The following is a 22,076-nucleotide window of genomic DNA, read 5'->3' as shown; positions in this document are numbered from 1 at the left end:
TCAAGAGAATGCCCACTAAGAAAATATTTTTAAAAATTCTAGAATTCATAGAAAATAGTAACACACAATCAAACTGGTTAAAGCAGGTAATCGAGGTAATGAAAGATCATAAAATGTAACCAGAAGTGATGAGATAGAACAGATAAGAGTAGGGGAAATGGTTCAGAGTGTCAAATGTATCATCAAGGCTAAGAAAACGGGAAGAAACTACAACCGTACACGTGAAGAATGAAAAAAATTCCCAATCCAAAAGGATGAAGTCATATTGGTTAGAAAAAAAAATTTGTAAAAGAAAAAAATCAATACTTATCGTGGTTCATAACAGGAAGTGATGAGATAGAACAGATAAGAGTAGGGGAAATGGTTCACAGTGTCAAATGTATCATCAAGGCTAAGAAAAGGGGAAGAAACTACAACCGTACACGTGAAGAATGAAAAAAATTCCCAATCCAAAAGGATGAGGTCATATTGGTTAGAAAAAAAAATTTGTAAAAGAAAAAAATCAATACTTATCGTGGTTCATAACAGGAAGTGATGAGATAGAACAGATAAGAGTAGGGGAAATGGTTCACAGTGTCAAATGTATCATCAAGGCTAAGAAAAGGGGAAGAAACTACAACCGTACACGTGAAGAATGAAAAAAATTCCCAATCCAAAAGGATGAGGTCATATTGGTTAGAAAAAAAAATTTGTAAAAGAAAAAAATCAATACTTATCGTGGTTCATAACAGGAAGTGATGAGATAGAACAGATAAGAGTAGGGGAAATGGTTCACAGTGTCAAATGTATCATCAAGGCTAAGAAAAGGGGAAGAAACTACAACCGTACACGTGAAGAATGAAAAAAATTCCCAATCCAAAAGGATGAGGTCATATTGGTTAGAAAAAAAAATTTGTAAAAGAAAAAAATCAATACTTATCGTGGTTCATAACAGGAAGTGATGAGATAGAACAGATAAGAGTAGGGGAAATGGTTCACAGTGTCAAATGTATCATCAAGGCTAAGAAAAGGGGAAGAAACTACAACCGTACACGTGAAGAATGAAAAAAATTCCCAATCCAAAAGGATGAGGTCATATTGGTTAGAAAAAAAAATTTGTAAAAGAAAAAAATCAATACTTATCGTGGTTCATAACAGGAAGTAACAAAAAAATTTGAATAACTACATCAGCTGCAATACGCGTAAGAACTTTTCTGAATTTTAAATAATTAAAACTTTTTTTGTAAAAGTTTTCAATCGTAAAATTAAATTTTTATCCTGTACATTAAATTATGTTCGTAGGTGGGATATTTATTTAATTGATTTACGGCTATATTTGTCTTTCTACTCGTATATTTAGATTTTTACGTATTTTATGAAATTTAAAGTAGTGTCGTGCATTAAGGTCGTGATGAGCGATTTCAATCGAAAATTATCAGGGTATTAAATGTTCTTAAGCTAAATTTATTTAGATTTCTATTAAATTACATAAAACAACAGTTATTTGTATTTTTTTTTTTTTGTACTATTTTTCTAAAAACACTGGTCCCGATGAGTCTGAGGAACCCCAGTCACGGTGGAGTGTCAGAATCTGTTAGGGTTCATCAGGAATAATCTAGTTATAGGCTAGATGTTATTAAGAGAGCACATGTGTGCCTACGCCCTATCGACCAAACCTCATATCTCATCGATTCTCCCCAGATTCGGGTTCACAATTAAGCATTGCCCGTCCCCAGGAGGTGCCTTTGGGTCAGAGGGATCCAGAGACTCCGTGCGTCATCACTGATGAGTGGTCAATTCTGATTCTTAATGCCGAGTCGAATCCTAATCCTGTGATGTCTGCGAACTCGGGAGACTTGGTATAGAAATCCCCCACAATAAGCATATGTCTGCCTCTGTGTCTCGTGATCTCATCCGTTAAATCATCCAGGAATTCGATGAATTTTTGCATTTAAGATTTTGGCGAGTGATTGCAACAAATAACGATCAGACCTCCTAGGTCAGCCCAAACTATGCCTGTTCTGGCACCACTACATAACACCGGAGTACCTCCAGTCGGGAGACCGATTGCAGATTCTGAAACCTGATCCAGTAATCATCGTGGTTCCTGACCGCCGCCACATTGGGTTCCGAGATGAGGATCACATCCACTGCCTCTATCTGCCCCGTAGCCCAATAGATATCCATGGCGTCCCTTGACCTGTTAGCCTTAAATAGGAGATACTTCATTTTGTGGTCGAACAACTCCTAGCTCAGTGGCCCTCCACACCACATAATGCACAGTGTGCTACTTCAACACACTGCTGTCTCCTATGTCCAGGCCTCCCACACGAAAAGCACAAGTTTAACCTGTCGGGGCCAGTGAAAGTCAAAGTCCGAGGTTCCGCTCCCTAACACCGGAAACAGCTGCGGTCTTCTTCTCTTAGTAGCACTCGACAGGACTGTTATCCTAAGCGAATTCTTCCTCCGGCCTACAGTGGTTATCTGCTCTCCTAGGTAGGGTGACAGTCGCATTCTGCAACTGTCTGAAGGCCGGTCTAAGGGAGGTAATCTTAACCTCTGCCTTTACTTCCGGTGGGAGGGCCTCCCTGACTGCTCTCAACACTTCTTTATTGACTTCTCAATTCAAGTTTCTTATATGCACTGCAGCCTGTCTAACTTACTACAGGAGGTTAGTTTTACCCCTGGAAGGTCTGAACAGATAAGGTCTTAGCCTCATCTCTCATCTTTTATTCTCAGTTCGAGGCCCTCTTCTCCTGCCTCATCTAGCAGAGATGACGGCTTTTGAGATTCTTTCTCCAGCTCCGGCCTTGACTTATCTTAAGAGTTGAGCATATGAACATAATCAATCCTTCATTGTTTGAAGCCACTTCTGCCCTACTTGGCGTCTTTCTCCTATTTGACTTTTTTCTCCCTGGCTATAAAGAACAATCTTCTCTTGCCATCTCTCCTGGCCAAGTATTCTAATAGTCGCTTAACCTTGTGCCCTGTTATGCCCAATATCATTTCCACAAGGATCGGGTCGTTGACTTAACCCTCTATCTTCAAAATTCCATCCAGAATATGCTTACTCACCTGGGCATCTTCCATGTCCGAATTTATGATGATCACCAAAGTTTCTCCCACACTGGCACCCTCTTTTATTCCTTCAAGTAGAATCTCAGTTTATGAAAGCTGTCTAGGACCTCCGAACACTGCCTCGGATACACTTTCCCTCATTAACCGTATTACCTAACCGTGAAACACCATCACATACTGTCCTGGCAAACAGGTTTTTCTTGTCATGTTTCAAGTCTAGGACCATTATCGCCTTGTGGCCCAATCCCAGATCTGGGGTATTCGTTTTAATATCCACACTGTAGAAAAAATAATCTTGCGGAGATCAGGCCCGCGATTTCTACAGTGAAATATTTGTCTTAATTTTTTCAGACAATTAAGTCTGGAAAACTTTTCATATTCCATTTTGCAAAACCATTTTGCGTATGTAAAAAAACTTCTTTCAATGCTTCTTTTATATTTGTGGGTGTGTGAGCGCGCGCGCGATAATAAGAATATAAGATCAGTAATTGTTTTATATATATACACTCTGTCGATTTACTAGGCGGAGAGGTAACGTCTCGGCCTTTCGTATGGAGGTCCTAGGTTCGAATCCTTATTAGGCATGGCATTTTTTTACGCTGAAAAATTCCATTTCTATATCCCACGCGTAAGCCTAGAGCTTATATGATGATATAATCAAGCTAAAAAAATTAAAAAATGGTTTATTTAGTGTCTTTTTTCTCCCATCAACAATTTTCTTTTGTGCATAAATTTTTTTAAATAATTATTGTCAATATAATCAGTACTACAAAGAATGTTACACAGTATAAATTCAATAAGATTTGTAGATCATCGACCTTATCCAATGCGTAGTAAGTAATTTTCCCGTTTCATCTTCAAAAAGCGTTATCAGCGGCTTCATTATCTTCTCACCTTCTCCTTCCTTCAGATCAGTAGAACATAAATACTTAAGGAAATCAAGTTTATCCATTCTCTCAAGGTTTATTTTTAACGCCCTTTGATTGTTTTATTAAGCAACATACAGACTTAAGTTTTAAGTCCTTTCGCATATCGTTGTATTGTATGATATTTATCGGTCGGAAGGCACCGCATTTTGGTTGCTTGAACTCTTTTAAGAACCCAGGATTCACACCACACGCAATGTGTATACAGTTATTTTTATTTTTGACCATTACGTTTAATAATAACACACATTGTCTGTAATCTGAAATTCTTTCTCTTGAGTAACATTAACCCAAATTATTTAAAATTAGCCAGTAAAGTTCTATCACCAATTTTTTAAATAACTGGGAATTTAGGGGAATGCCATAGTTTTCGCGAGTGAAATCTGTTTAATTGTAATCAGAAGCGATAATATTTAAACAAGGAATGAATCTTTGGAGATAATTCTCCGAATATTTCATTATAAGCTGATCATTTACGACTTTTAAGATATTTTTATTTTTTATAAACTATAAAATATAATATATTTATTTTTTATAAACTATAGTATATAATTATATTATAATTTTTACTTCCTTTTAAAAATTATAATAATAAGTAAAGGAGTATTGTGATCACGAAAAATTTCGGTTTTCAGATTTCAACGGAAATATCCATTTTGACCATCCCTAAATCCATTTTTACCAGTTTCGGTGTGACGTCTGTACGTACGAATGTATCTCGCATAACTCAAAAACGATTAGCCGTAGGATGTTGAAATTTTGGATTTAGGACTGTTGTAACATCTAGTTGTGCACCTCCCCTTTTGATTGCAATTGACTAGAAGAAAGTGTCCAAAAAAGCCTAAAATCAAAAAAAAATTGTATTTTGACTTTTTCTTAACTGCAAGAATAAGTCCTTACTGAGAGATTTTCAACGATATATCATAAGTGATTCTTATTTTCATTGGTTCCAGAGTTAAAGCCAAATGAAATTTTAATTAATGAAATACTTCGATCTTAGGAGAAGGCACATCGGTTTGAATCAGACTTCATATCCTTTTTTTACCTTATTTTTTTTATTTTAAATATATTAATTTATTAATAATTATTAATCTCCGATTGTAAAAGGTTTTACAATAAATAGTAATTCAATAATAACAATTTAAAAAAAAATATTAGAAGTTATTAATGAAATAAAATTTTATGTGCTTTTCATTTCAAAAAAATGTGTACATGGAATTTAAAGGTGTCATATGGTGTCCGCATCTGATTTGGTGAAACATCTGGTAATTCGTTTTGTTTCCATTTTTTTGATGGTTACATCATAATACTCTAAAAAACATAGTATCAGATAGATATAAGACATATATTTATTTAAAAAGCAATAAAGGGACTTTTACTCTATTCTAATATATCAGGTAATTTCAGGTTGTTGAATTAATAATTGTATAAATATTTGATGTTAATAACTAATATTTTAGCAATTGTGTAACTGCCCACTTTATTAAAGAATTAGAAAATCGTTTTTCAGATTTAAATGAAATAAGTTTAAATGAAGTGCAGCCAAAAATGTGTATATGTAATTTAATAGGCGTACAAGGAAGTCATGTAGTGTCCTTATCAGATTTTTTAGGATGTAATATCGCCTGATTTATTACACAGGAGACTACTGTAATAGTGATTATTCTGAGTTAATTCACAATTGTAGGAATATTCTCGAAAGTAAAATAATTTGTTTGACTAATAGCTATTTAATATTTTACTATTTACTATTTTATTATTACTATTTTACTATTTAATATTAATCCCTTTCGCCACGTCTTACTTCTGTGAATCGGTTTTTTGTCTATGGATGCCCTAAAAATTAAATATAGGAATAGTCTTTTACCACTTGAAAACAGTTTGCTTTTGTGTGCGTTTCTAATATAGATCTACGTATGGAGAAACTTTTATATGAAAAACAAACGCAACTATCCCATTTATTTATTTTCTATACGTTTGTACTTATAAATGTATGTAAAATATTTATAATAAAAGATTTTTGATTTTTTCATAAAATGATTACATTTTTGTTTATTTATAAAGTTATAGGCTAATTTCGGGACCTCCCTTTCATATCACCGCGACTTCGCTCTAGGAGGAGTAAATGGGTAAAATTAATGTTAAAATAAAGTAGCCCCAAAGTAGCAATAGTAATTTTTTTTTTTAATTTTCAAGAATATTGAACAGCAAAAAGATAAAACCGTAATTTTAAGGTAAATTCAAACGTGATTTTTTTTAGGAAGGGGTGAACATTTTTTGCAGATTTGTTTTGTAAATATACTAGACATTAAGGGATAATAAATATCAATATTTTCACATTTTAAAAGTAATGGGTGTTATACATTGAACTTTTCAACAGTAAAAAAAATGTAAAATCCAAGATTTTGTTGCCTTGATATAGAAAATATTAAAGTAAAAATATCCCATTAACTCCTTTGAAAGAAAAAAATAGCTAATAAATATTTCAAATTATTTTTTGGGGTGGGGTGAATATTAAAAGAAAATTGGGCAATTTATCGCGATAAAAAGGGCTTCAAATTTTGTTAGAAAAATGTTTGATTTAATGCTTTAGTAAAATTTTATTTTGACTAAAACACCCTCAACCCTTTCAGCAATCTTTGCAAAAATTTAATATAACAAATCCCTCTGAGGACCATCTTCCTACCAAGTTTGAAGAAAAATCGTTTACAGCTGGAGCTATTAAGCTTCTCGCATATTTACAGGAAAAATTAATTTAGAAAAACGGTTTTTTTTGGGCCTAAGGGATAACGTTTAAACAATTCTCTTTGCAATTCTAATAAAAAAAGTTAAGATTTTTTTTTTTTTGTTAAAAAATGTTTTTTTCTTAGTGTACCCTTGAGGTACAATTTTAAAAAGAGAGTGATTTTTTAAATCGATTACTACAGTTTTCCTTATTGGAAGGACAGGTAGAAGGGAAAAATTGTGTAGGCAGGCCACGTTTGGAGTATATAAAACAAATTGTTGGGGATGTAGGATGTAGAGAGTATACTTAAATGAAACGACTAGCACTAGATAGGGAATCTTGGAGAGCTGCATCAAACCAGTCAAATGACTGAAGACAAAAAAAAAACAGTTTTCCTTTGTTTAGTTATATTAGCCGGGAAGGTAAAATTACAATTATACGAAATAATCTTTTGGGAAAAAACTAAAATAAATGTAATAAAAATAATCATTTTGATATTGTTATTTGCTGATGATATAGTAATTCTAGCCGAGAGTAAAAAGGATTTAGAAGAAACAATGAACGGCATAGATGAAGTCCTACGCAAGAACTATCGCATGAAAATAAACAAGAACAAAACAAAAGTAATGAAATGTAGTAGAAATAACAAAGATGAACCGCTGAATGTGAAAATAGGAGAAGAAAAGATTATGGAGGTAGAAGAATTTTGTTATTTGGGAAGTAGAATTACTAAAGATGGACGAAGCAGGAGCGATATAAAATGCCGAATAGCACAAGCGAAACGAGCCTTCAGTAAGAAATATAATTTGTTTACATCAAAAATTAATTTAAATGTCAGGAAAAGATTTTTGAAAGTATATGTTTGCAGTGTCGCTTTATATGGAAGTAAAACTTGGACGATCGGAGTATCTGAGAAGAAAAGATTAGAAGCTTTTGAAATGCAGTGCTATAGGAGAATGTTAAAAATCAGACGGGTGGATAAAGTGACAAATGAAAAGGTATTGCGGCAAATAGATGAAGAAAGAAGCATTTGGGAAAATATAGTTAAAAGAAGAGACAGACTTATAGGCCACATACTAAGGCATCCTGGAATAGTCGCTTTAATATTGGAAGGACAGGTAGAAGGAAAAAATTGTGTAGGCAGGCCACGTTTGGAATATGTAAAACAAATTGTTAGGGATGTATGATGTAGAGGGTATACTGAAATGAAACGACTAGCACTAGATAGGGAATCTTGGAGAGCTGCATCAAACCAGTCAAATGACTGAAGACAAAAAAAAAAAATTGTTAATTGAATCCAAAATTATACATTGAAGCAACTTAGTATTTAAAATTGCATAAACTTAGGTTTTTCTTACAAATGAAAATAGTCAATTTTAATTTTAAATAAACCGGTCAGAAAAAATAAAAATTTAATAAGTTATTGAAAATTGTAAGTGAAGGCAATATTTTGTTTCTGGAAGACAGAAATACTGTGTAATATAAAAAATAATAATTAACTAAATATGAAATAAAATTTTAATTAAAATACTTATTTTTATATAATTGATTTTGTTTTTACCTGATGTAGAAAAAATGATATGAAGATAAAATGAACATGAAAAATAACCTTTATATTCACAGAAATCATTTTTATTTTGAAAATTCAAGAATGATGAACGTTTTCTTACAGTGCTGTGTGAGATGTAAGCTTTTATTTCTTGTAAATATATTCTTCGTATATAAACTACGTTTATCAGTGCAAGATATATATATATATATATATGTGTGTGTGTGTGTGTGTGTGTGTGTGTGTGTGTGTGTGTGTGTGTGTGTGTGTGTGTGTGTGTGTGTGTGTGTGTGTGTGTGTGTGTGTGTGTGTGTGTGTGTGTGTGTGTGTGTGTGTGTGTGTGTGTGTGTGTGTTTGTGAATGTAATAGATATATATCTTTGCTACCGTTTTGTTCTCTGTATTATGTCACAACTATTTCTACTTATTACACTTTGGCTATATTTATTATGCATGCAAACGCAGAGACGTTATATTTATTCATATATGTTCAAACAGCAATAGCGTCTTTTGTCTCTTTTAATAATGTTGTTCTTTATACTAAGAATCGCTAACCTTGTGCATCTATCTTTCTGTTACTTTTCATTATTATTAGTACTTATTTTATCTTGTTTTATTATTTTTACATTTTATCATCCTTCCTTTTTAGTTTTCCGTTCCTTTTTTTAATAAATATTGTCCTTACGAGGAACGTTTCTATTGTATTTTATTATATACATGTATTTATGTGTGTACGTATTATTTGTACAATTATCAATATGAACACTTTATTTAAATATTAATTAGGTATTATTTTTTTGTCTTTAGAAAATTAGTTTGCCTAGAAAATTTTTTTGTTTGCCTTGACGATAATTTTTACTTTTGTAATAAAAATTTGTATATCTGTTAAAAAAAAACTGTAACAAATGTTATCAATCATTGACGTTGTCACTTTATTGAAGAACAAATGGTTAATTTACTTCCAATGTTCATAATACAGTACTTTTTTACGGGATGAATACACATTGAGAAAGAATACAAATATCCTCTGACTTTCAATACTTTAAAAAATAAAAATTTAATTTTAGATATAAAATTAAACACATAATTTTATGTATATAATAATGAAGCTTTGATTCAACTTGATTTATTTAATAGCTTATTTTATAATATATAAATTTGCGGACCTCCGTGGCTGTAGGTAGCGTTTCAAATGCAGAGGTCCTGGATTCGAATCCCGATCAGGAATGGCATCTTCTCATATGCTAAAAATTTTCACTGGGCTAATTATCATAAATGTTGATGTCCGCTCTTTCTTAAAAAAAAGTAAATTTAAGTATGCATATAAATTTATACATATATATCATTCAATAATACCAGATACAACATACTTCTCACTTGTGGCAATGTACGTTTCGTGACTGGAGTATGCAAGTTAATCCGTTCTTTATTTGTACATAATTTCTGTCAAATTTATTATATCATCGACTAATCACGAAATTATAAGAAACAAGAAAACATAATTTTCAGTATCGATGGAATTTAAAAATATTTTAAATATTGTGCTTTAAACTGTTTAAATTTTAAATAATATTCTACTCAATTTTTTTTGTATTTTATCTGATTCCGAAAGAGTTTAAATAATTGGTGTTTAAACATTCGAATTTTTGTCTTGAATGAACAAGATGAACTATGCACTTAATTATTTACTTAAACATCTTCTTATTTTGTTTTTTTTTTTTAACTTAAAATACCGAAAAGTTATGTAATATATCTTTGTTTATATCAAATTATAAATTAGGTTTTTTTTAATACTGTGATGGTTGTATATTATTCAGTTTTATACTTTTCATTAAATTGATCTTTGGTAATTTTATTTTAAATTGTACAGAATATAATGAAAAATGTATTTATTTTTTGATTCAAAATGAACAAAATAAAGTTGTTTGAAAAAATCGGGTTGGGGTGTGTCGGGGCGCATAGCCGTTGGTTTAACGTGAAACGTTACAGACCTTGGATGAAGTTCCTCCGAGCTACAGACCGACCAACTAAATGGGAAACCACCATCGTATTTTTTTGAAAAAAAACTGAAAGACTCCAATGGAAAATTTTAGTTCCTTCATTTGGCCAACTCATCAGATAAATTGGTCGGTCTGTATATCAGCGAGTCACTTTTAGTGTATCGGATTGAAATAAAAACGAGACATTGACAGCGTACTAAATTTAATTTTAACATAAAACAGACACTAAACGGTACATGATATTTCGACTAATATTCGACGATAATTTTGTTCAACATTGGCCTATGAGAAGTAAGAGTCAAAGGCTATTAAGCAGCGGTGGAGGTGCTCGCGCCGTGCCAGCTTTGCGGCGCTACCGAAACGGTCTCACTCGCTCGGTACCGGACATTAGGATATCTGTGCGTGGCCCATAACCTCCCCTTTTTTAACGATATGAGTAATTTATATTTCCGGCTGGCTTTTGCGCGGGCATATTGCATTTTTATACTTTTTACATTTTTACTCTAATTTTTTACAAATAAATATTATCCAAAATACACTGATTATTACTTAAATCGATCTATTTCGACAAACTCTAAACACAAACACATGAATCACCGCGCTTTCACGTCTTAAGTCAGTGTAGCTCACTAGCTACACTGAATAAAAATAAGCGAGAACGGCAGTTTTGGCCGATCTGTACTGTGCCCTCTCACCGCCAACCTGCTCGTCAGTGACGCAAACTTAAAATTGTATAGGCGAGCTGACCATATAAATTATAAAATGACACCGCATTTACATCTCTGAGACTAATTGTTATGGAGTTATAAAGGCAGGGCAATAAATAATACCTTTTCGTTTAACTACAAATTTCTGTTTTGATATCAGTATGTTTCGTTGTGATTTTAAAGACGTTTCATGTGAAAATGGTAATTTCCCAATTGTGTTCCTTTTATCCGTCATTTTTGTGTTTATTTTATTTTTCTTCTTAAGAAATATTTGTTTCTCAAGATCAGATTGAGAAATCATTTTAATATTTTGTACATATGTTTACACCAATAAAATCATATGTTGATAATAATCTTTAGTTTTATCAAATTACGTTTTATTAGATAAACCTTTCATTATAAATAAAATGACTTCTTATTATTTTAATAATCGATTGACAAACATGCGAGTTATTGCAGAAAATTAATGACGTAATTTTAATCCGGATTTTATCTCGCTGTAAATGTATCAGGGATATTATTTTACACTCTGTATACATTTAAACGATTAACGTGTACAGTTTTTTAAAAGTTAACCGAAAATATTGAAATATTACGAACATTCAATTCCATTGAAACAATAACAGATTAATTTATAAATACTGTGTAATTAAGTTAAATATATAGAGTAGGTATTTTCGATTTGTGTAAGTGGATATTAGGTGTAACTACGCAATTCTGTTTAGCGAAAATTCCTCAATAATATGTTACAGTAGTTATTTGTAATTAATGATATTTTACGGAATGTGGATAAATATATAGCTATAAACATAATTATGTAATAACTATAACCAACCTAACGATTACGAATGATCTCATGTGAATAGCACGTACAATGTCCAACAGTAAGAAAGCAAAAATATATTACTAAGATAACCAGATTTCATTCGGCAAGAAATTTACTTTTATAGCTACGAACTAAAGAAATAAGTATTCCCTAGAACATGTGAATAGCCCATCGATGGTTAAGTCTAGTGAGCTGCTACATCGCTGCGTTCACACTTGCAGGATTTGTTATTGTCCTTTAGGTTTTTCAGATCCTTTCACCAAGTGGAAATTAAATACCTGGTGAATAATTTTAAAGATTTTTTATAGTAACCCAAGTAGAATTGATTGTCCGAAGGTTATAATAGTGTAATAGCTGAAGATTTTTAACGATCTTATTCTCCCCTCCTCGTTTCTGTTCATCACTTAAATGATGAGATCCTCGTATTAAGGACGACAGCAAAGTTTTAGAACAAACCTCTCTTAAAAACCTAGATTATTTAAATGCGCCTGACGATAATAAAACTGATTACACTGATGAACATGATTTTTGTCTCACGAATACCAGTGGGTGTACTTAATGCAGTTTTTTATCCTGTCTTCAAATATGTATTCGGAATTTCTCCAACACCCACAGTTTTTTTGTTATATTAATTTTTTTTAATATTTTAAAACTTTTTTCGTCCATTTATCCATTGTCAAGTAAAAGCTCCTACAGAATTGTAAATATGGTGGAATGAAACGAGCTAACTTAGATGGTAGCGTTGCTACTGTTGTGCAGGTTTAGACATGTACAGACATGCTAAACGAGATCTAGTGGCACATATTCATCAGAACGATATCATTTGTGAACCGGTGAACACGTCATTGTAAGTGCTTTGTGTGTCTGAATTATTATGTATTACATATTTACGACTTTATTTCTTTTACATAGTCGTTAGTTACAAAATGCCTAGAGTTTGCTTAAATCATCCTAACAATTTTTGTGATGTATGTGGCGAAGTGATGGTGAAGTGCCATAAGCAAAACCTTACTCCATTAGTAAAAATGTGTTATGAACTTTTTTTTTGGGTGTAAAGTCGGAGACCAAACAAGGGTCTGGGCCCTACATTTTTGTTGTTTATAGTTTTCTAGGCTTCTCACTCCATGGAAAAATGGCACACGCCAGATGCCATTTGCTATCCCTATGATTTGGAGGGAACCCAAAGATCACTCTTCTGACTGTTATTCCTGTTTAACAAACATTAAAGCGATTATGTCAAAATCAAAACATACAATGGTGTATTCTAACTTGCAATCTTCAATGAGACCAGTTCTACACTGTGAAGAATTGCTCTTACCAAAGTCTCAAAAACATGTTACATTAGATGAAGAGAGCTCAGAGTCTGGTGGAAGTAAGGAAGAAAAAGAAACAGACTCTGGTGATACAACTTTTGAACAAAGCAGTTTCTTCTGAGCCTCATTTACTGACTCAAGAAAATCTTAACGATCTCATACGAGATTTAAAGTTATCCAAAAATCGGTTTGAAATGCTTGCTTCCCGGCTAAAAGGATGGAATCTTCTTCAAAAGAATACAAAGATAAGTACTTATCGTAATCGTCATTCTGAATTTAGACTTTTTTTCTGAAGAAAGCTTTTAATGAGCTGCTACTGTGGAACAAAAATTGATAAATACACCTTAAATACATTACAATCTTTTTTTCGGCAGTCGTGTAAAAAGTCTTAGAATTATGTGTTGTATCCGAAAAAGAAAGAAGTTCCCCATTTAAAGTTTTCATACCGTGACAAACTTAAAATTGAAATGAACACTATATATATATATATATATATTAAAATAATAATGAAATATTAATTATAAATTATGAATTTTTATTCTTTCTGTTACAGGATTGAATTCACAAAAAGTAGAATTAACCTTAGCGCCTCCGATAAAGGAAGTACAGCGTAGAGTGAATGAAACGCTCATTGTTACTTGTCAAAATCCAGGAAATCTAAATGATATTTTTTGGAAATCTCCCTCTAATGATAAAATTACAGCAAGAAAAGGAAGGTAAGAAGTACAGCTTGTTTCACTATTTATTTTTTTTTTGTACCAATCTTTTATTGTAAAAATATTCTATTACAGTAATTAATCCTAGAATACATTCAAGCGCAATTCAGTAATTAAAAAGACAAATGGCTGTAGAAAAATTATTTATTCATGAAAATGGAACCAACATTATTTTTCAACACAATTCCCAGCTTCATTTTGGCATTTGTCCCGTATTTCTGTGAGCTCTCTTATTCCATTATTAAATAGTTGTTCACCTCAACATCTGATCCATTCTTGTACTGCTCATTGTAGCCGAACATGGTATCACGTAAAAACCATCAAAAAGAAACCTGATAGTGCGAGATCGGATCAGTAAGATGGTTGAGGCATCATCTCACTTCCCAACTTTTGAACAGATTCGTTTGATCGGTATATGGGCAGTACGTAATCTTGCAAAAATTTTACGCCTTTTGATAGAAATACATGCATGAAAAAATTTTAACTAGAATTCTATACAGAAGAATTGAGAGGAGAGTGGAAGAAGTGTTAGGAGAAGACCAATTTGGTTTCAGGAAAAGTATAGGGACAAGGGAAGCAATTTTAGGCCTCAGATTAATAGTAGAAGGAAGATTAAAGAAAAACAAACCGACATACTTGGCGTTTATAGACCTAGAAAAGGCTTTCGATAACGTAGACTGGAATAAAATGTTCAGCATTTTAAAAAAATTTGGGTTCAAATACAGAGATAGAAGAACAATTGCTAACATGTACAGGAACCAAACAGCAACAATAACAATTGAAGAACATAAGAAAGAAGCCCTAATAAGAAAGGGAGTCCGACAAGGATGTTCCCTATCTCCGTTACTTTTTAATCTTTACATGGAACTAGCAGTTAATGATGTTAAAGAACAATTTAGATTCGGAGTAACAGTACAAGGTGAAAAGATAAAGATGCTACGATTTGCCGATGATATAGTAATTCTAGCCGAGAGTAAAAAGGATTTAGAAGAAACAATGAGCGGCATAGATGAAGTCCTACGCAAGAACTATCGCATGAAAATAAACAAGAACAAAACAAAAGTAATGAAATGTAGTAGAAATAACAAAGATGGACCGCTGAATGTGAAAATAGGAGGAGAAAAGATTATGGAGGTAGAAGAATTTTGTTATTTGGGAAGTAAAATTACTAAAGATGGACGAAGCAGGAGCGATATAAAATGCCGAATAGCACAAGCTAAACGAGCCTTCAGTAAGAAATATAATTTGTTTACATCAAAAATTAATTTAAATGTCAGGAAAAGATTTTTGAAAGTGTATGTTTGGAGCGTCGCTTTATATGGAAGTGAAACTTGGACGATCGGAGTATCTGAGAAGAAAAGATTAGAAGCTTTTGAAATGCGGTGCTATAGGAGAATGTTAAAAATCAGACGGGTGGATAAAGTGACAAATGAAGAGGTATTGCGGCAAATAGATGAAGAAAGAAGCGTTTGGAAAAATATAGTTAAAAGAAGAGACAGACTTATAGGCCACATACTAAGGCATCCTGGAATAGTCCCTTTAATATTGGAAGGACAGGTAGAAGGAAAAAATTGTGTAGGCAGGCCACATTTGGAATATATAAAACAAATTGTTAGGGATGTAGGATGTAGAGGGTATACTGAAATGAAACGACTAGCACTAGATAGGGAATCTTGGAGAGCTGCATCAAACCAGTCAAATGACTGAAGACAAAAAAAAAGAGAAATACTGTTTTTTCCTTATTTTGGGTTTTAGTTTACTCTCTACCATGTCAAAATAGTACTCGCTATTGATTGTACGTTTTCTTCCAATTAATCTCAATAAATTGGGCCTTTATTGACCCAAAACGCCATTAGCATCCCTTTACCGGCTGATGTATATGTTTTGAATTTTTGCCCGACGGGGGTACTCAAATGTTTCCATTCCAAACGTAAACGTTTGTTTCCAGCAAAAAATAATGAATCTAAGTTTTATCGCTAGTTATTATACAATCTACAAAAGAACAGATTTTAGCGGAATTACCTTTCACTAAAAACTGTTGTTTACGTTCCGTATAAATTTCAGTGTCTTTGACCACCGGGTTGGTCTAGTGATAAACTCGTCATCACAAACCAGCTTATTTTGAAGTCGAGAGTTCAGATCATAGTAAGAGCAGTTATTTTTATACGGATTTGGATACTAGATCGTGGATATTGCTGTTCTTTGGTGGTTAGGTTTCAATTCACCATACATCTCAGGAATGGCCCCACCTGAGATTGTATAAGAGTACACTTCATTTACTTTCATACATATCATCCTCATTCATTTTCTAAAGCATTACCTTACGGTGATTCCGGAGGCTAAACAGAAAAATAAAAGATGTAAGTGGCTTTATGATTTTGAGTCGACTCTCACAGAATCCACTTTTAAAACGTTTTGTTGTGAACACAAATTCAGTTCATCATCGATAATCAAATGGACAGAGCCGAAACTTGGAATTTTAAGCGATTTGTTTGATTTATATGCGTAGGTATTTTGCAAATAGGATCAGTAATGCGATTTTGTAAGCATCAGTTGAAACTTCCACCGTTTTTCCGCTCCGATAAAAGAAATTTTTTTTGTCCGATTTAAATTGTTCGATCCACTTATAAAAATTTGAAATTTTTTACGATTATCGTACATATTTTTTATCGTTCTGAATATCAACCAAGAGTAAATTTCAGTTTATTTTACACTTTCAGAAAATAAAAATCTTATCACAGCACGTTTTTTCCTTCCACGGTACAGTTTTCAAATGGAGCCGACATTTTGAAATAAAGAAAAGATGTAATAATGAGAATTCTTTTCAAGTAGCCGACATTTTCTATGTTCAGGGAAACAGAGTTTCAGTTTATTTATTGAATAGCTTTTCCGCTGTTATCATTTGTCTTTTTAATTATTGAACGATCCTCGTATTAATAGATAAACGATTTCTTCTGTGCAACCTGATGTATCGATAATCATTTTTATATGTTTATGATATAAGAAACGTAAAAATGGATAATTCTGTTTGTAAAGTTGGTATTGTTTGAAGTTTACATACTAAACTTTTTTTTGGTAAGTTTTATGTAAATATTGAGAAAAAAATTAAGTTTTTATAAACTTATAACGATAATGACCTTAAAACTGAGAAATTGTATAAATCTTCAATCGTACTGTTTTTTTAAACACTTTTATTTTTTTTTTAAGTTTTGTTTTAACCTCTATAGGAGAATTAGAAGTTACAATGAAAGCAACATCCTGCTTTTACACTTTCAATTGTTTTGTAATGGTTTTTGTCTTTAGTGAAGTAAGAAAAGTTTAAAACAACAATATTTCCTCATTTTCTCAATATAATTTATTATTTTGTAATATAAACTTATTTTTGATTTTCTTAAAATTTGCTTTTTTATAACTATTTTTTTTTCTAAAAAGATAATAAAATTTATGCTAAATTAGTTTTATAATAAATCTCAATGTGAGATTGCAATCACAATTATCACATTCCAAAGAGAATTAAATTATAACAATACAATAAAAAAAAAAACAATTTTAAAAAAAGGTATAAAAATCGTGGAACTAATACCACTGCCCAGTAATTTACTGTATTCCCATTTTTTTCAGCTATAAATTGTATAAAGGATGTAAAAGCTAATGGTGTAGTCTCTCCCAAAGTAAAGTACAACGTTGTTTCATTTTAACTTATTAAATATATACCAGGGTAGTAGGAAGTTAAATTGTAAATAAATTAGTTTACCTAACTCCAACAATCCATATTCTTACTACTATCCTGTAGATTATTTTGAGCAGTAAAAAAATACTCTCAAAGGGTTAAGAATGTTAAATAAGATGTTTGATCAAAGCTGAAATTTTTAAGTAATTAAAAATTTACCAGCGTAGCAGAAAGCAATAAGAGTAAGCAAGTCATGATATAAAGTAATTCCTCTTTCCACTTTCTTTTATTTAGCTCAGAAAATTTTTTTTGGAGCTAATAGGATGCTGTTTCTACCAGAGCAAAGAAAGTACGATTGATCAAAGTTTAAATATTAAAGTTGTTAAACATCCACCAGGATAGTAGAAAGCAACCGGCAGACAAAATAGGTTATAACCTAATTATTTGTGAACATAATTAAATATTTGTAAACTAGTAAATACAGATAGTATTGGAGAAATAAAATAAAAATAATGGTTTTGGTTCTTCATCTTTTGTGTATCTGACTATCGATTGGTTTCAATAATCACCCTCCGTTTCTCTTGGCCCTGAGCATCTTTTCTTAATTTCTTACCTTCTAATGTCTGTAAGCATTCTAATGCTTTTTCTTCTCTTTTTTTCCCCATTCTTTCTCTAATCCTTTGCTAAATCAAATTCTCTAATTGACCTTTCCTATTGAAGATTCTTACACTCCAGATTCCTATTAACAATTTAGATTTTTCTCCTTCATTTCCCCAGATGATCAAAACATGTGGTTTTCCTTGGGTAGTACCCAACCAGAATTCTTTGATATTACTCTAGAATATTTTTTCTCAGAGATTACATTGCCTATGAGTCCAAGGACTCATAAGAGTCTATAATAATAAAAGACTATTAGAGTATAGTCCAAGGTAATCAAAAATACTACAACTCTTTATATATTTATACTATATATCTTTATAGTGCAGTGCTTTTCCCATCCCTCTATATTCTACGCTGTTTAACTTATAATAGGTAAATCCATCTACGGAAGTTTACCATCCCTTCATGGGAAGGACGATGTACCTTCTATTTTTTACACAATATGTTTTTAGCTGAAAAAATATTGCTATTTGTTTCTTGCTAGTGGAAGAGAAAACAATAACTATCAATAGTATTTATTTATATTCAATATTTTTCCATTTTAGAATTTTAATGCGCACTCACTCTATCACAATTAATTTATCTGAAATTGTATTTGAATAAAGGCGACATAATTCACTTTATAGTAAAATGGTTTTATTAACTCTGTTACTTTTTCCAATTCTTAATGTTATTTATTCCTAAACCAACTTCTCTTTTGTATCCTATGCAACTGGCTTTTCTTTTTCATTTGGAAAAAAAAAAGAAGCAAGCAAATGGAATATGAAACATCTCCAGATATATGTTTCAGGAAACGTTTTATTCATTTTCAAATAAATAATCTAATCCAAAGTTTTTTATATATTTCAGAAAAGCTTAAATGAACACCAGAGTGGAAATAGTTTCTGATCCACATTCTATTTATATTCAAGTAAAATAATTTTCAATATGAAAGTTATGATACATGTCATTATTCTAACAATACTTTAAAATATTGGTTGAATTTTCAAGACTTATAAATAAACCAAACAAAACCAGTACAGATAGAATCTGAATAAATTTATTTCAAGAATATTTCATAAATTTTTACCGTAAAAAAAATTAAAATAGAGTAATTAAGTACTACACAAGTAATACATTTAGATATCCGCTGCAATTTAGAAAATTACTTAAAGTTTATAAAACGCCATAAATATTTTACTGCATCTATTGTGCACAGTAACTTTAATTTTTATATTTCTTAAATATTATATTACCTTAACACTAAAGAAAAAGAAAAGTATTTTGATACATTTACTAAGTTTCTGTGCGATAAAGTAAAAACTAAGTTCTATTAAACTTATCTACTTATAAGAAGTATATAACCTCTCCAACACTCAAGGGACTCTGGATAATCTTCTCATATCATAATCTTTTTCTTCAACGACTTCGTAAAACTCTATAAACATTGTTTTTTTTTTTTTAGCATCTTTTAAAACCTTTGTTACAGTTATTAAAAAAAGGTTCTTTGTTCTTATTATTTAATACTTAAAATAAACAATAGCAACAAATAAAGTAGCAAAAAAGTAAATAAAACTTTTAATATTATTGAATATGTAAAGTAGAAAACTTCATTAATACTAAAATAGTAAAATTACAGACTTTATTTATTTAAACAGCTAAAAATTTTAGCCCACAAATTTTCTAATTAATAATATTTCATGGCTTAATTTATTAAATTATAAAACTAATATTTTTATTGATTAGCAACCAATTTATTAATATACAAATATTTTCTTGTGTAAAATAGAGTAATTTTATAAATCATTAATTAATCGTAATTTAATTTAAAACAGTGAAGATACTAAGATAAATTACTTTTTCCATAAAAAATTAAATTAAAAAGATTTTTTATAAATAATAAGTAAAAACAATAACATAATCACAAAATTTTAGTAGTTCTTCTGTCCACTATATATGAATAAAACATTTGTCGGTGATATATTCTTTCTAAAAAAAAAAAAAATCCTTTCAGCATGCTGGAAGGCGGACGTAGATTTTACCAGTGCTAAGTAGGGAATAAAAAATATTTCCACCTTAAAGTTAAGAAAAACTTCAAATTTACTCAATACGACAATGGTTGCATGTGAAAAAAGTTTCACATATTTAGTATACAACAAGCCCCATCTTCTTACAATTCCAGCAATATTTTGGTCATCCCTTGCCATAAGGGTTGGTCATATCAAAAATTGTTTCACACAAAAATTTTAGGTAATGTTTAGAGGACTAACGAACACTTTAAACTGATTCGATACTTTACCTATTAAGGGAGGTATGATTTTTTTTGTCTTCCAAACCCCATTTTTTCTACCCCATGAGCTAATGGTTGGTGATATCAAAAAACTTTACTTAGATAAATTTTAGGCCCTTATCCAAAGAATAGTAGGAACTTTAAATGAATTTGATATTTTACTTAATAAGAAAGTTATAGCGATATTTTGTTTTGGTCATCCCATATTGTAAGGTTTGATCATATAAAAAATTGTTGCAAACAAATGTTTTAGGTAATGTTGAGGACTAATGACCACTTAAAACCGATTTGATACTGTGCCTATTAAGGGAGGTATGATTTTTTTTTCAAAATCCCATTTTTTCCATCCCCTGGGCCAATGGCTGGTGATATCAAAAAACCTTACATAAATAAGTTTTATGCCCTTATCCAAAGAATAGTAGAAACTTTAAAATGAATTCAATAATTTATTTAATAAGAAAGTTATAGCGATATCTTATTTTTTTCGAAGAAGCCCCCCTTATTTCCACCTCCATGGTCCGAGTTTGGCCATAAATTAATTCGACCGAGATTTTTGGATCATTATATTTTATGTATCAATTTGAAAGTGATTGGCGCAAAATTACAGCATTTATTGTGTCCACAACAAAGTGAATATATATATATATATATTATATATATATATATATATATATATAACTTTTGAACTGATGTTGGTTATGGGCTCTGGGGGGATGAGAAACGTGAAGCTATGTCAAAATTTACTGGAAGTCGAATTCACGGTACCCATAACATATAACGAATAAAATAACTAATCAACAAAATTAAGGATGTATGAATGCTATGTAATTATAATTAGATACATTCTATAAATCAGTCTTTACACTAAATTAGTATAAAAGAAGGTTGTGGAATATTACAAGTTATATTCCTTATAGGAATAAGATCTTATTGTATACTGTCATGGTATCGTCGATGTTGAAAAGAATATATAATCGACTAAGTATGCAAATGGTCAGCTGGAAAGAAAAGTAAGAGAAGAATTCAAATAATGATGAAGAGAATGGCAGAGAAAGAATACAGAAGAATAGCGATTTGGATAAACAGTGAAAAGATTCAAACTATGAAAATTTAACACAAATTTAAAATTTTTTTACTATGTATAATGTAAAACAATGTAAATGTATAATCAAAACAATTCTAAAATAAATGTAAAAGTAGAGGATAAATGATTTAAAAAGTAAAAGATATGTTTAGGAAGTATTATAACATGCAGTGGCCATGTAAAGAGGAAATAGAGAGAAAAATAGCATTCTGAAAAGTAAAGAATCTAGCAATAAACTAACAATCTAGTAATAAATTTTCTCCAAATCTACCTTAACATATGTAGATTTAGAGAAAAAAGATTGTTAAATTGGAGTATAGTATTTACTAGATGTGTTTATTGTATTTGTTTATTTAATGAAGTATTTGGTCTTGAAAAATGGACCGTGAGAATAAAAGAAGGAGAATACTTGAAATGTTTTGAGATGTAAATATGGAAGAAAATGGAAGCAATAAATTATCGAAAAAATAGGCAAACTTATATAAAATTGTTAATTAAATTAAAAAACAGACAAATCCATAATAAGTAAATAAAAAACAGTCAGGTGTGACACATATTAGAAGAGAATTCTGTTT

The 22,076-nt window shown here is 31.0% G+C and overlaps 2 protein-coding genes across 2 annotated transcripts in view; one reads left to right on the top strand and one right to left on the bottom strand.

The window, feature by feature from the left end:
* LOC142326477 (uncharacterized) overlaps positions 1–8,443 on the bottom strand; it is a 28,908-nt gene extending 20,465 nt beyond the window's left edge. The window contains exon 1 of the mRNA XM_075369051.1: positions 8,270–8,443. Coding sequence (XP_075225166.1) covers positions 8,270–8,338 — 69 coding nt within the window. The 5' untranslated portion in view covers positions 8,339–8,443. The remainder of the gene's footprint in view (positions 1–8,269) is intronic.
* Positions 1–22,076, top strand: part of LOC142326414 (neural cell adhesion molecule 2-like) — a 390,692-nt gene that overhangs the window by 330,399 nt on the left and 38,217 nt on the right. The window contains exon 4 of the mRNA XM_075368903.1: positions 13,656–13,818. The gene's annotated coding sequence lies outside the window, so the exon portion shown is untranslated. The remainder of the gene's footprint in view (positions 1–13,655; positions 13,819–22,076) is intronic.

This window comes from Lycorma delicatula, chromosome 6, assembly GCF_047948215.1.
Source record: "Lycorma delicatula isolate Av1 chromosome 6, ASM4794821v1, whole genome shotgun sequence".
Classification (NCBI taxonomy): Eukaryota; Metazoa; Arthropoda; class Insecta; order Hemiptera; family Fulgoridae; genus Lycorma; species Lycorma delicatula.
This window is presented reverse-complemented; position numbering and strand designations above follow the sequence as displayed.